Source organism: Culex quinquefasciatus, chromosome 2 (genome assembly GCF_015732765.1).
Source record: "Culex quinquefasciatus strain JHB chromosome 2, VPISU_Cqui_1.0_pri_paternal, whole genome shotgun sequence".
Classification (NCBI taxonomy): Eukaryota; Metazoa; Arthropoda; class Insecta; order Diptera; family Culicidae; genus Culex; species Culex quinquefasciatus.
In genome coordinates this window covers 176,167,158-176,183,219 of record NC_051862.1, presented here as the reverse complement: position 1 = coordinate 176,183,219, position 16,062 = coordinate 176,167,158, and the positions used below count along the sequence as shown (strand labels likewise).

The following is a 16,062-nucleotide window of genomic DNA, read 5'->3' as shown; positions in this document are numbered from 1 at the left end:
CAGAATGGACTCACACAAACCAGCAAACAAACTTCCATTGAGCAAATTGGATGGCGCTAGGAAAAATGGGCTCGTATTTCTCAAAGGGAGTGTTGAGTTGATGTATCTTGGCTTTCACGTGAACTGACAAGGTCACTCACATTGCAGATTTCAGTTCATATTTGAAGAAAAAACAAAATATGTGCCAAAAAACTTGTAATTTCCAACGAAAAAGCCGGCAACCATCAAGAGCACCAGATTGGTCAATGTATTGGTATATTGGCCTGGTGGCTGTGCAGTACGTGTAGAATTTTGGAGGCACATTCCCAGCCAAACTACCAACCCGACAACCACCAACCCTCGTCACAGTCAACAACGAAGTGTTAAAAACATACCACATACGCTTGGTTCAAGGCAAATCAGCCCCGCACACACACACATTGTGGCGTCGATCGGCGTCGGTACCCACTTGGGCACTGGCATCGTCGGTTTAGTCGATCCGAAGCTACCCAAGTCGTCGCGACGGTCGGTGCTAATCAGAGTACACCTGATTTAGTGGGAGGCAAAGAAAAAAAGTTGTATTACTATTAGAGGAAGCAAGTGAAGCAAACAAGTAAGGTGCACAAAAATGCAGCAGCCTACGGTGGTAATTCAAGCAGGTTCGTTTTTTTAATGAGAAACTGGATGATTAATAAGAAACAACTGTGCTGAAAAAACTGTTTTTGGGAATAATTTGAAGAAATGCAAGAATATAGATTGTTGAAAAGACACGCATTTTTTTACATTCCCATTTTAATAATTATAAAAATATAAAAAAATCAAGAGAGCGTTTCTCTTATTTTTGTTATTCTTGAAATTTCTGAAGAACATTAAACAGGATTTTGTCTGCTTCATCCGCTTCATCTCATTCTTTGCGCAGAATCCACAAATTTTCGTGATTGTGCTATCTTGCCGCAGGTAAATTTTTCTAGGTCCGTGAAAAAACGCGCTTTTTTGTTTGAGCTTGAATAAACACAAAGCAGAGCACACAATGTCAAAACGAACAAACCTGTTTTGTTGTGCATTGTCTCGAAATTTTGTTGGATTTGGTTGCCGGAAGACCGAGTTACGAAAAAACGAGTAAACCGTAAGGGACCAACTCCTTGTGGCACTCTGCTTAGGTTAAAACAAAACCTTTCTACGCCATGTGACAACTTCGTTCTCTACATTGAACAGTGCTTTACATTCATACATTGTAAGTGTGGCAATATTGCTCGGAATTTTAGGTTATCGTTTTCGTAATCCAAGTTTTGTATATCTGTTGGGACCAAAAGATGTGGCAATTTAAATCAAAATCGACGTGCGGCAAGACAGCGCAATTATAACAAAACCTTGATATTGGATCTTAAGTTTCTTAAAAGCTTTTTACCACAATTTCGTCTTTTTCAATTTCGTAAGATTGATTATATCTTGTGTAGTTTTGATCAGCGTATATTAAAACCTTTTGTCAGCTCATAATGGTTTGAGGTCTTAAATAAAATATAGCAATTTAGAGTAACTTAATTTATCATAATTTAGTTATTTGAGTGATTTTAAATGTGTTTCAGTGCAATTTCGGCATTTTATTATTGTTAACATCAATGATTTCAAATCTATACACAGTTACAAAATTAACAACCTCCCTTAGAGCTTATCAAACCATTTAACTTTAAAAAATAAAAGAAAATCCACTTGTTTGGAGCATAATTAAATAGTATTTTTTTCTGTTCCAAATTGACTAGAATGTTTCATACACATTTTCAAGCCAAGAATCAAAATGTTGATCCCGAGCAGACGGAAATAACTTGGAAATAACATTTTTTGATATTTGAAAATACTTGGCCAATAACATTTTATGTTATTTATAACAAGATTTGTTATTCTTCGTTATGATTTTTTTGTTATTGGATTGTTATTGAAATAACAGACTAATAACATTTTAAGTTATTCTTCGAACAAATCTTTGTTATTATTTTTTGTTATTTTAACAACTAATCCGATTATCCCAATAACAATTGGCGGTATTCTTCCATAACAAAAAATGTTATTCTCCAGTTGTTTTGGCTTTCAACCAATATCAGACCAATAACAAATTTTGTTATGATCTAATCTAATCTAATCTAATCAGACCCTAGCGCAGCCAATCTTTCGAAGGGATCCTGGAGAGTGCCTTAGGTTAGATGACGCCTAGCACTCTTCTTGTCATTTATTAACATTTGTAGTGCGCCATTGCATCGGAATGCATTGAAACATCAAAAGCGTTAAAGCAGCCAGGCCTACTGCGTAAAGCCGTATCGCAGAGACATGATTCGTAATTGGGTTGAGTTTGAGCACTGAGTGTTCGAACAACAACACAATTCTGAATCGACAGGGGAGGAAGAAGCGTGGGGACACACCACCATACGCTCCGAGATTTAGTTGTATTCGTTGGGAGCACCATGCTAAGAAGGTTTGGTACTCCGGGACCCCTCTGGGATGGGACATTGTATTTCCACGAATGCCCTGGACACTATTTGCCGTGGTTATAGCGCCACAACTCGCTCTCTGAAACAGTATTCCTAATTCCAGTCCACGCTCACCAAGTCGTCATGGCCTAGTGGTTAGCATTTTTGCTTACCAATCCAAAGGACGGAGGATCGAACCCCGCCTCGAGCGACTTTGATTTTTCGTTCATATTCATCATTTCAAATTTATGTGTTCTTAACATTCTCGTTGGGAGCAGATGGGAATCGAACCCAGAACCGTTCGCTTATAAGGCGAACACCGTAACCAGTCGGCCACGGCCGCTCCCGACCAATAACAAATTATGTTATGATAACATAAACTGTTATTAAACTCTTATGCAAAAATAGATTTTTCAAGAAGATTTCATAACATTTTCTGTTATTTTAACAATATGTGTTATTGAAATGGCATGAATTTTGTTATTACCGTCTGCCCGGGATGAAAAAAAGCCTAGTAAAATGCATCACACAGCAGCTTTATTGTTTAGGGCAAAATAAATCGAAATCGAATTTTCTATGAAAATTTTGGTGCAAATTAAATCAATTTTAAACGCAAAAAAAATATTTATAACATATTTGAGTTCATTAAAAAACTTTTTTTCAATGGTTTTTAGGCCATAGTCGAGGAACAAAACTTTGAAAAATAATTGCATCATCCTTAGCTTGTTCTAAAAAAATGTTTTAAAGTCAACATAATAAAAAATCTACATATTTTTGAGCTGGTTTTAAACATGCTAATTGTAGTTTATGCAACATGTTCCAAAAAGTAGATTTTTTCAGCACGAGTCATACATTTATCCAACGAGGTTTACCGATTTTATTTTTGAAATTCCGAGAAACGCTTTTTGAATGGAATTGTATGTCAAACATCCACGTGCTAAGTAAATTCACCGCTCAAAACAAAAAAAAATATTGAAAAATGTTGCTTTTTGATACTAGTGCTGAATAGTTCAAATTTTCAGCACTGGTTTAGAAAAATATTGATTTCCATTCTGTTATTTTGGGTATAGAAAAGTATGCCGTTTCGTCGCTCGAGAATGACAGGAAAAGTAAATAGTTTCACGACGAAATTGCAAGAAAAAATGATTTTCAACGCAGGAAAATGCATTTTGAATTGTTTTCAGTTGATTGCACGTAATTTTAAAATTCCTTGATACTTTTTTTTTTTGTTCCCAATGTTTTGGGCCGTTTTTGAAGAACTGAGGGGGCAAAATAAACTTCAAAAATATTTGCAACGGTCTAAACGAGTAATTTTCAATTGAATTAAATAAATTTAAGATTAATTTCAGATGCGACAAATGCGATCTTTTTTTTTTTTTGAAGATGGGCATTTCTGAAAAATGTTGCCAGCAATAAAAGTAATGTAAAAAAATTAATCGTTTTCTGAGCATTAATTACCAACTGAAAATCAAAGTATCCAACTGTAGCCATTCGTCTCAAGAAGCATTCTTATGCCTCAGAGCTATTTCAAATTCCTAGGAAACAAAATATTGATATGGACTCAGTAAACATTCCAAGTGGAGATTTGCTTTTTTTTCGCAGCGCCAAGAGATCCAATTCAATTGGAAGAATCCAATATAAACCAAACATGAAAACCAAAATTATTTCTATTATCAGTGTGCTTTAGCTTTACTTGCTATACTATACCAATTCACGCATTTTTAAAAATGAAGCGAAAATGCAAGGTTGAAAAACTAAACATTAAAAAGTTAGCTTTTAAAAGTATCAGAATAAAATTTGTCTCGTATAAATTGATGTGCCTAGGAGGCAAGTAAAAATTTATTTTACTGTTCTCTTAAGGTTTCACTCAATGAATGTTTCTCCCAGCGTTGATGCATGTGACCGGCATATTAACGCCCGATAACCAGCCCTTTCTTCGGCCTTAAAATGTTGCCCCGATGACATCATGGCATGCGTCGGGCGTTGGTGTTTGGTTTACTGCCAATGTGCCACTTGAAATTTCCACTCTGGCCCAGAATGAGCCAATATCGTATTTGCTTTTCTCTTATCGCAGTTGTTTTTTAATTCTGTATTCGTCTAAAATGAGTGTCTTCTTGCAATTATGGAAGATGTATCATTTTTATAATTCCTGGCAAACATTACACACCAACCAAGAGATAAGGACTTACCGCAGTGTGAAGCCTCTTCACTATCGAGGAAGTGGGATTCTATGAATCATTTTCAAGGGCATATTTCACGTGTTCAATTGCAACTATTAGTCTTTGTAGTTACAATTGATTTTTATAATAATTGAAGATACAAAAATAAAAAAATACATACCACTGATAACTATCGACTGCTTTGTGGCCATGTATATCAACAAGTTCAATCTATTCGACCATACAACCACTCTGTGATATTTACAACATTCAAGGTTTCCAGAACTATTATGGTAATGATAGTTCTAAAAGGGGGAAAAACGCCTTGGTAAAGTTGATTTCACTTCATTTCAATCAGTAGGCCTGTTTCGTGTTTGACGTTGCTCGGAGAAGTTTCAACAAAATATCATCAATAATGTCAAAGCTTTTTGGTTGGAGTTCCCAACCGTAAAACGTACACTTTAATAAAACATCTTTTTTCCAGCTCCAGCCGTTGGACCCGACTCCACCACGTTGATTTGTCCTTCGTGCCGGGCTCAGATCAGGACCCGGGTTGACCACAACTCAACGACCAAAACTCACATTATTGCCATATTGCTGTTCGTGTTTTGGTGGGTTTTCTATTAAAAATGAATAATTTAGTCGCAAATAGTAACGCTTTCATTGATTTCTGTTTCAGCTGCTGGCCCTGCGTCTGCGTCCCGTACTGTATGGATTCGTGCAAAAATGCTGACCACTACTGTCCCAATTGTAACGCATTTATCGGAACTCACACCCACTGAATTTAAACTGCTTGGGAAAAAGCCTAAATATGGACACCAATGATTTCGTTCAAATTTTTGTGAAACGCACAGCATGAACCAAGTTCCAAATATTTAAATATAATAATTCTAAGCTGTCTGGATCTAGTTCTACCAAGTGGTTATTGTATATGTATGAAGTTATATTTACGGAAAAATAAAACGCCACGAATGTATTCGTCGTAGATCAGTGTCAGTTTATTTCTGTGCTTATCACGAAAAAAAAAACAATGTTGTCTAACATCAATTTTTACTCAATGATAACACACCGGCCAATAATATAGATAACAAAATTTGGAGTTGAGCAATTCGACCACTCCTATAGCAAATAGGATTCCCCGAAATATCAATTGTGGCTTTGGGGGATTAACTTTTGTTCACTTCTCTCGTTTCACGCTTATCGTACCATAATTAAAAACAGTTGTACTTTTTCAGCAAAGAAGATTTTCGAACAAACCATTTTTTCATCAGTTTTACCAATATTTATCATTATTGAAAAAGCTACAGCAATCCGAACTGTAATAGTAGTTTATGCAGCAAGTTGCAAAAAGAGTATTTTTTCAGCACGAGTCGTACATTTATCCAACGAGGTTCACCGAGTTCGATAAATACGACGAGTGCTGAAAAAAATAAGTTTTGCAACGAGTTCCATACAACATTTTTTGCAATTCCGAAAAACACCCTTTGAACAGAATTATAGGTCAAATGTCTATGAAAAGTATGACTTTTCTAAACAAGTGCTAAAAAGTTCTACTTTTCAGCATTTATTTTGAAAAGTGTTGCTATTCGATTCTGTTATTTTTGGTTCAGAAAAGTAGTCTATTTCGTCGTTCAAGAATGACAGGAAAAGTAAGGAGTTTCACGACGGAATTACAAAAAAATCATTTTTGCAGTTGAACGTTTCAGCACTTGATTCAAAAAGTAACACTTTTCAACATTTTTTTTATTTAAACGATTCATTGACAAAATACATGAAAATTTGACTTAAAGTTTCACTCAATGGATGTTTTTTTGGAATTGCAAAAAATGTTGTATGGAACTCGTTGCAAAACTTGATTTTTTCAGCACTCTTCGTATTTATCCAACTCGGTGAACCTCGTTGGATAAATGTACGACTCGTGCTGAAAAAATCCTCTTTTTGCAACTTGTTGCATAAACTACTATTTCGATGCCAATTAATTTGGGATGATAACTTTACGAGGTTACGTCCTTATGAAATTTAACTTAGATATATTCTATGTGCATGAAGAAGCCGGGTTTTAAAATTTAATTTTCTTTATCTCTTTTACTACCTGTATTTAGAGAGAGAGATTAATATTCATTTCCATTTCCAACAAATTTTTCCACTTAACCAGTCAGTCTCAAGTATGAACCGGATTGGTCAACGAAGTGAAGAACTATCGTTTTTAACCCTTTAATTCCGCTGTCTTCCTTTCTTTGTCAAATATCATCAAATTAATTAAAGGCAGTTGAAAATGTATACTTTAATGCCCTCAAAATACAACACTCATTCAATCAATTTAACTGGATCCCTTTATAAAATCATCAAACAAACAACATTCAATTGTATTTGAATCTTCTTATTGAAAAAAAAAACACCGAGAATTGATAAGTTCTTTAAACTACATAGTACAAGTTTATTAGATTCTAATCAAAGCCAATATAGCTGAACTGCATTGTAGATTTCAAACATAGAATTATTTACAAGTTTATTAGATTCTAATCAAAGCCAATATAGCTGAACAGCATTGTAGATTTCAAACATAGAATTATTTATTATTTTAAACCATTTGATTGTGTATCAGTACTTTGACATTAAAATCAAATGAAATCAAGTAAAAAAAACTTAATTGAGAAGTGAATAAGCAAGTTTTTCTCGAAAGTTTTGCAAAATAAGTTGTTTAAATGTCGAAGTCGGCGAATTTGATGGAATTTAGACTAAAAGCTCAATCTGCCAAACCTTTAAAAATATCCCATTTTCACAAAAAAAAAATTTAAAAGACCCAATTAACTAATTTTTAAATCGAACAGACACTTTAAATTCAATAGTTTCAATTCAAAAACTTGAAAGGAAACTTGCATGCCTGAAAAACAAATGTGGCCATCTGGTGGTCACTAGCAGCACTATAATAATGCACGGACAGAAATCATTCAAACTCAACACGGAACCAATACTGCAATAATCTTAGTGGGGTAAAGAGAGTAAAACTTAGCTGTAAATTATTTAGTAGACAGTATTTTAAGGGACGAATAAAATATTATATAGACTACAACAATGTCTGTAACAAAAATCTTAGAGCAAAAGCTCTAGTTGATATGCACCGTTAACAAGCCATTTATAAAGTACGATTCCCCGGGCAGAAAGTTGCATCTTGGAAAAATCTACCCATGTTCGTAAAAACACGAACAAGTCAAGTTCACCCCAGGATATGGTTAAAAGATAACCGAACATGGCCACGAACATAAATTGTTCGAGGCGTATCTGCGAAAAATCTTGTTGAGTTTATTTGACCAACAATGCCACATCAAGTTGAGTTTATAGTAGCAAACAACTGAAATCTTCCAAAAATCATATCAAGTTCATAAAGTAGATTTTGATCCCAAAAATAATTTTATTGGTTTTTAATGCACCCCGCCACAATTCAGACCCCCCCCCCCTTTTTCTTCTTCTTAAATATGAGTACTATTGCAGGAATATACGCACTTACATCAAAACAAGATTTTTCAAAGTTGAAAAATTATTTTACTTTAAAAACTCATTAAAAAATTGTGGAGAAAGCGTTGAATCGCCAAAATGTCACAATAATTTTCCAAATCACGAAAAATCCAAAGTCTCTATATTCCATTTTTTTTAAATTAAAAATAAAAGTTTATGAAAATATTCCTAAAATTGCATAAGTCCAAAAATCCACATTAAAATTTCAAAAAGCCTGGTAATGTTTCTTATCAAAATAATTTTTCAAAATGTTGAAAAATTTTCAACTGGCTGAGAGCAAAAATTTCGCAAAGTCCTGAAAATCTAATAAATTCTACCAAAAATCTTGTCGTGATACGGATCCCGTAAATTTTCTAAGTGCCGGAACGATTTTTGTAGGGGGTATATCAATAATTATTAAAAACCAACTTTCGAATTTCATAATTTCAATGAAGACGTTTTGTTAGGGATATTATTTTAGGAACAAACTGATGTTTTTTCAAAAATCGGACGAAAATTTCCTGTAATTTCGACGAATTTTCCGAAATTTTGGTTCAAAGCAAAAATAAACATCAACATATTTTATCATGTTTCCAAATTCCCAAAAAATTCTAAGTCCCAATTTTTTTTCGGTTTCCTCATCTCAAAAAATTTCTAAGTGTTGAAAATATTTTACTAGCCGAAAGCCAAAATTTTGCTAAGTCCAAAAAATCTAATAAATTCTACCAAAAATCTTGTCGTGATACGGATCCCGTAAATTTTCTAAGTGCCGGAACGATTTTTCTAGGGGGTATATCAATAATTATTAAAAACCGACTTTCGAATTTCAAAATTTCAATGAAGACGTTTTATTAGGGACATTATTTTAGGAACAAACTGATGTTTTTGTAAAAATCGGACAAAAATTTCCTGTAATTTCGTCGATTTTTCCGAAATTTTGGTTCAAAGCAAAAATAAACATCAAAATAATTTATCATGTTTCCAAACTCCCAAAAATTTTCTAAGTCCCAAAAAAATGCTTTTTCTGTAAAAGTAAAGAATTGAAAAATATACGAAAAAAATGTCAAAGTCCAGCATAAATAAAATCAAACTTTAAAATATCAGCTTATGAACATTATTCTAAGTCCAAAAAAACTGCCACTAACACCTCAATATCAACTGTAGATAATGCAGTATGATCATGGAATATACTTTCCATGATACGTAGTCGGTTTCAAAAGTCGTCATAACTCGAGGAGTTTACAGCAAGATGCGAATAAACAAGCCAAGATAGTTCGAAGTTATATCCACCAACTCACTTTCCGCCCGGGTCGCGATCATTTCTAACAACTTTTCAACAACATAAGATTTAAGGAAAACTGTATATTTATTAACTGCAATTGTACTAGAAATATAAGTAGAAATATAAAAGCAAGATAAAAAAATTGGATCAGGATCGTTCCACAATTATCCATAATGTGATCAAGTACGTCTAAAAGATAGTGTTTGAAAGAAATAATAACTTTCCAAATACTTTCGAGTTGTTATCAACTCATCGATATGGTTTTTTTTGAAGGTTAAAAAAATGCTACCAAGCCATTATCTGAAAGCTTCACAGTTGTAAGGAAAATCTAAATCTCTACAAAGGCACAAAATGTGTCATCCATAAAATATGTCACGCTCTAGGGGGGAAGGAGGGTGGTCTGAGCTAGTGTGACATTGCCTGTTATAAGTATAGGAAAAGCGTGACAAAGGGGGGGGAGGGGGGTTAAATTTGGCTGATTTTAGCGTGACATACTTTACGGATGAAGCCAAAGAAATGAAATTTTAACATGTTAACCCGAAAAATAAAATTGAATTGAAAATTGAAAAATCTTAAGATGATAAAAACTATTAACCGTAGTACAGAGCGGATTCGTTAATTCGAATTTCGCTACTTCGAATGTCGCTAACTCGAATGCTCGCTGATTCGAACGTATTCGAATTAAAAAGCATTCAACCATCAAAGCCAGTTTTCAAACTGATGTTGACGTTTCAACACCATTGTTCGATAATTCCCGAACACGTGGTTTCAAGCTTTTAACAGCTATCAATTCCAATTAGCGAATTTGGATTCACTCATTCGAATGCAATTCCATTCAAATTAGCGAATCCGCTCTGTATTTTAATTTAGCTATTGTTGACTTTTTTTTACGGTCTACAAAATATTTTACTTAATTCTTTTTACAGAAAAAAGACCATTACACGATCAATAAAATACAAAAGAAATATTTTTATTTAGTCAATTTAATTTTTTTTTTTCAGATAGAAGAGAGAACACGTTGTTCAAGTTTTGATCGTTGTTAAATTTCACTGGGAGATGTGGACAGATTTTTGTGCCAGAAAAGAGTGTGATATTATTTCTAGAAATGTGTACATTAACATACTTGTATGTTAAACTTTTTAACAAATTAAAAAAAAAACACAAGGAAGGTGCATCAGCTTAAATTATTTTGAAAGGCATTCTTTCGTATTTAGGGTCATTCTTTGAAAACAGGTTTTTAACAATATTTTTAAAAATATTTTTTAAACGTACATAGAAAAAATGTTGAATTTTGGAATGTTTAAAATTTGGTAGGTTGAATATTACCTCTGTTTTTGAGTGATATTACATCTTCTATATATATAAAAAAATTCGACAGTTTTGTTCGAACGCGAATCAATTCAACACGGGACGTCTGATCGAGGTGCTCTTTGTTGCGTTGGGTTCGTATAAGTCCAAGGCAGGTTCTTACGCCAAAAAATTACAACTTTGGCCACTCTGGAACCGATTCCGAAAAATCTGCAGATTGTATGGAAAAAGTTACGTAACATCAAATTTTGATCACAGGAGGCTGAATAAGCAAAAAAGTTAAAAACGTCAAGAAACGAAAAAAGGCAGAACGAAGTTTGTCGGGTAAGGCTTACTGATGAAGCTGAACTGATGAAAATTCATCATTTTCTGGGGTAAAATTAATCATTTTTTTTGACACAAAATCTGTCACCATTTCCTGATGAATATTACCATAATTTTTTTTCTGTGTATACTTGATTAATTTACACACTAAAAAAACATGGTAATATGACATCAGTTTTGTGTCACAAAAATGTTTTTTAAAACTCTGATAAATGTGTAAGCTTACATTTTTTTTTGAAGATTTTCCAACTAAAACCAAATTTTAACGCAATTGATGCATGGAAGGTGGGGCCTGGGCAAAAATAGTTTGGGAATCAGTGTTCTATATCTACTTATACAGGTTGAACAAGATTTAAAAAAATAATGGCTGCAGAAAAATTTAATTTCGAAGCTAACATTTAATGGTGCTCTAGAGTCAGGGTTACCAAGTCAAAATTTTAAAAATCTGGCAGAGATAAAAAAAAACTGGAAAAATCTGGCAGACGAAAATCTAACATTTCTGAATGGTGAATGAGAGGGAATTTTAAACAGTTTGTAGAATTTAGATGGTTTGACTAATTTTATGGCCACTAAGTTGATTAATTGCCATTTCCTTTAAGAAAATCACATTTTTAATTTTTCGATTTTCAATTAAATTTGTTCATTTTAATACAAAAGTTGTTCAAAATGGCTATAAAGTGAAAAATCTGTAAATATCTGCCACAAAGAAGAATGAATCTATATTCTGGGTGACAAACTGGCATTCCCAGATTTATCTGGCAACCTGGCAACCATGTCTGGAGTAACCATGGGCGTTAGAGGGTTAAGAGAGGTTATATTCATCCATCAAATGTTCAACCTTCTAAAATAAAAATTGTATTTACTGTGTAAATAACGTTGTAACAGTGAACATGCATGCAAATGTCACGAATCAATTCTCACTGTTTCCGAAAAATTTCCACATCACCTGTGCAATATTCACACTCCATCCTCTCACCCTGCTCCATGCAGTTTGCACTAAGTCAACATGACATGCACCACTCACCAACTCGTTATGTTCAATGTCAACCCTCAAAGGGAATTACCAGCCAACTCCACCAGCAACTCCACCTAGTTGCAATGCACCGTCTAATCACTCTGCGGCAACTAAGTAAGTGCTTGCTTACTTTCTCGAGCCGACCAGTTTCGCCTCCTCACCGTCGTCGTCAGAATTCAGTACAAGGTCCGCGTCGGTCATTCCTCCGCACTACTGTGTATCCAGCAATCAAACTACCATTGATACAGATTTGCCAACTGCGCTAACTGGTTGATCTTGGACCGCGGTCCAAGTTCTATGGTCCGTCTGAGAACCAATTCTTAATTCTGAAGCAGCACCGAATTAGAACTTTGCCGGTTTTACGGGTCCCTCGATTTCACAAGTGGATGACCGTCAAGATCGGCAACGTCCATGCGTCATCTATTGGCTCTAAATGAGCGCTGCTGGCAAATGGTTCAGTTGTTCTAACTTTACAGGTTGTAGTTGAACCTTATACCAATGGTTCTGTAAGTATAGAACCGAGTCGAGCAGTAGCAGCGGTTGAGGCTGCTCAGCCCATAAAAACGTCAATAAACCGGTCTCACCGGCGTGCCGTGGAGTCCAACATCAACAAGCAGAGTGACCATGGGCAGAATCTTGTTCACTGCTAAGTACAGAACGAAATTGAAAGTCAAAATCAAACCATAACAGAACGGATGTTTGCTCAACTCGATCTTGTAACTTGTTGGTGTAATTGGGCAGTTGCGTTTGATGGTGGAATTCTTTAAAGAGGCATTTTTAGAAAAAATAGATGATTAGATGAAAAATCTTTATCCTGCACACATCAATCGGAAAATAAATCAAGAAGATAATAATTAAATTGTACAAATACCAAATGAATGGAAAATTTCAATCCTCAATTTATTTCAGTATAAACGCTGATTTAACTAGCAGTAGTCATTAAAGGCAAAGTGCAGTTTTCCGTTAAATTGTACTTGATTTACAACCGTCACGACTCATATTCCAGAAGGTGAGAGACGCTCGTTCAAGGCGTAATGACGTTTGACGCAAGAAAATTGTTCCCCAGACGCATAGTGTCATGACTAAACACTCGTTTTGTTATCTTATCATATTTGCAATTGAGGTACCGGCAATGCCAAAGAGCAATTCCTGGTGAGCAGTACAATAAATTTAATCCTATGGCTTTGCATTGTTTGTGATATCACAACCGTGAATGTAGGTTGATTAAATATTTATGGTTTGTGAATAAAAAATGGCAGTGCGTGGCCGAATGGTTACGCTGTCCACTTCGTAAGCGGATGATTCTGGGTTCGATTCCCATCTGCTCCAACCTTCCATCGGATGAGGAAGTAAAATGTCGGTCCCGGCCTTGGTAGTTGTTAGGCCGTTAAGTCATTCCAGGTGTAGGAGTCGTCTCCATGCCATAAGTACAAACAACACACCAAACCAAGCCTACTCCGGTGGAATCGCTGGCGACGGTTGGACTCGCAATCCAAAGGTCGTCAGTTCAAACACTGGGGTGGAAGGTTCCTTGGAGTAGAAAGAGGTTTGGGTGCTCTCCCCATTCAAGCCTTCGGACTCCTAGGTTCGAGCAGAAACTTGCAATAGAGACCACAAAAGACCCGGGGGTCGTTAATGTGGACGGTATGATTTTTTTTTTTTTTTTGGTTTGTGAAAAAAATAATGTCTCAGTCGAATTAAAATCTTTTCTCACAATCAAAGTTCATGATTTTTTTTTATTGGTTTCAAAACAGATAATATAATCACAAGAACGTCAAAAGTAAACACACGTGTTTCTGATTTATTCCAACAGTCAACACTTTGTTCAAGTAGTGCTCTTCATCATAAACAAAAAATATTTGCAGATAAATAGTACAGCATGCTCATTTCAAATGGTTATGATTCAGAAGCTCTTGCAATGCACTAAAACAAGAACGGAATTTTCCTGTGGCCATATCAAATGCACTCCAATCAAACCAACAACCACATTTCAGCACGTAATAAACGCTCACATTGCGACTGTGGCGATCGATTAGGTTCAACTTTTATTTCATTGCAATCATTATCTCAAATTTAATCGAAACAATGACACATAAGAGCTGTCTGCGGTAATTTCCGACGAACCAACCACATCGTGCGTCATTAGATGACGGGCGATTCTTGTTTTTGCATACCAATAATAAGTAAATACGAAATCTTTCCCGGCAAACCGAACTTTTTTAGTACAAACAGTAAATAACCAAGAAACGGAACTTCCCTCCAGGGGCGAGCCTGCCTCATGATTGCACAATTTGTTTCACCAGGGGTGAAGATTTGAACACGTTCATCATTTCGCCAAATAATGATGTAGCAAAAATTACGGTGAGCAATCTCGCCGCCATTATTCAAATTTTCATTAGCGCAAAAATCGATCATGACTGAAGCAGAAGTTCCTCCTACAATCTGAAGTTGTTTGATCCGGTCCAGTGCGCAATTGGTCACACCGCTATCTTATCCAGTACGGGGACTTACCTACCGGTGACCAAAACAAATCGTCATTGATAGCGGCAGATTGACGTGATTGACGAATTAGCCGGCAAGACAAATGAGGCCGTGACTGGCTCTCTTAATTTGACCATTGTAAATATTTAAAACGATGAACATGTAATCTAAAATAATACTTTGTTCTGATTCTTTTAGATCCCTGAACTAAGTGATTTTTTTTAAATGGTATATTTCATAAATATTTGCATTAAACCAATAAAAGTATTAAATTCACGAATAACACTTAAGTGCTCATAACTTTTTATTGGGTTATCATATTTCCAATCTTTAGGCACATTTGAAGGGACGATAACATTAGAAGTACTTGACTAAACTTGATGACATTCAAAAAATGCTTATGGGGCCTAAAGACGGATCCGATCCGAACAAAATCGATCAATCCAGTTCAGAATTTTCCTATAACAAGAGCGAAGAAAATTCTACAGAAGCAATGAATAAATCGCGTCTAACTTTTCCAGTATGAATCAACTCACTACAGCTTTCAACTTTCCGTTCAACCCTGTATCGATTTCCAGTGGGGCAGGTCCGTCCATCACAGGTCGCACCTTCTCGTCGCTTCTTGGTTGAGATCGTCAAAACCGGTCATAAATCTCACCCCCTTTGATAGGAACAGGGAGGGATGAAGCCTGCTTATTAGCGTGAGCTACGACACATCGCATCTTTTTACAGTCCAAACTCGCGAAAGCTCGATCAGTCTCCCAGTGACGTGAGTAGCATCACGATCGATGACGTAGATAAAATATGATCTCAACCGGAGCTTTTGCGCTCAAAAAGGGGTTGCTGTTGCGTGATAAGAAGAACTACTCAGTAAGCCATGCGTTGGCGCTCAGTTGCGAATGGTTACAACGTGCTGCTCACTTATTACACAGAAAAAAATGTCACGTTTTCTACGTGTTCAAAAAACATAGGTAAAAACATGATTTTTTTTACATAAATTCATTAAAAATTTGTTTAACGTTTTCGTTTCGAAACGATTCTAAGCTTCAGGTTGAGAAAATACAATCATTTTGAGCATGTTTAAAAAAGATAATTTTTTTTGTAAAAACACAATATACAGAACAATGAAAATATTGGTTTGCAATACAAAATATTGAATTCAAAACTCAGATTTTTTTAAACAAAAGATTGTTGAAATACTTTATTTGTGTTTCAAATTTTTATACATTAAATAAATTATTTTTGTTCAGAAACAATAAACATGACAATTTCACACCAAAAAAATCATGTTCAACCATGGAAATCGAACCAACAGATTATCACGGGTTGAAAAATGAGTGTTAATTAAGTCACACTGAGAAAAACTCAGTTTTCACACATTTTAACCTTCAAAAAGGCTTTATCTTAGCAATCAGTAATCTGATCAACAAAGTAAAAAAAAGTCATCATCTCAAACTCTAGCACAAAAGAAGCCCCTTTTAGTGTCCTGAAATAATTGAACAAATTTTGAAAAAATAAATAAATAAATTAGGAACTCAAATCAGAAGGAGAAAACAC

The 16,062-nt window shown here is 35.0% G+C and overlaps 2 protein-coding genes across 3 annotated transcripts in view; one reads left to right on the top strand and one right to left on the bottom strand.

Moving 5' to 3' along the window:
• Window positions 1-483, bottom strand: part of LOC119766664 — a 42,241-nt gene extending 41,758 nt beyond the window's left edge. The window contains exon 1 of the mRNA XM_038251833.1: window positions 375-483. Coding sequence (XP_038107761.1) covers window positions 375-462 — 88 coding nt within the window. The 5' untranslated portion in view covers window positions 463-483. The remainder of the gene's footprint in view (window positions 1-374) is intronic.
• LOC6049119 (lipopolysaccharide-induced tumor necrosis factor-alpha factor homolog) lies at window positions 474-5,585 on the top strand. Of its 2 annotated transcripts, none has more exons than XM_001865900.2 (3): window positions 474-638; window positions 5,085-5,211; window positions 5,280-5,585. In XM_001865900.2, exons 1-3 carry the CDS (start codon window positions 608-610, stop codon window positions 5,380-5,382), a joined length of 261 nt encoding a protein of 86 aa, XP_001865935.1. In that variant the 5' UTR covers window positions 474-607; the 3' UTR covers window positions 5,383-5,585. The 2 variants fall into 2 exon arrangements, with proteins under 2 accessions (XP_001865935.1, XP_038107762.1); XM_038251834.1 differs by lacking the exon at window positions 474-638 and adding an exon at window positions 4,946-5,031.
• The last annotated feature ends 10,477 nt before the right edge of the window (window positions 5,586-16,062 follow it).

Bases quoted from the DNA above. Each gene is read 5' to 3' on its own strand.
- LOC6049119 (XM_001865900.2), top strand. From the start codon at position 608: ATGCAGCAGCCTACGGTGGTAATTCAAGCAG. The intron at 639-5,084 runs GTTCGTTTTTTT...TCTTTTTTCCAG, and splicing joins TACGGTGGTAATTCAAGCAG to CTCCAGCCGTTGGACCCGAC. The intron at 5,212-5,279 runs GTGGGTTTTCTA...TTTCTGTTTCAG, and splicing joins ATATTGCTGTTCGTGTTTTG to CTGCTGGCCCTGCGTCTGCG.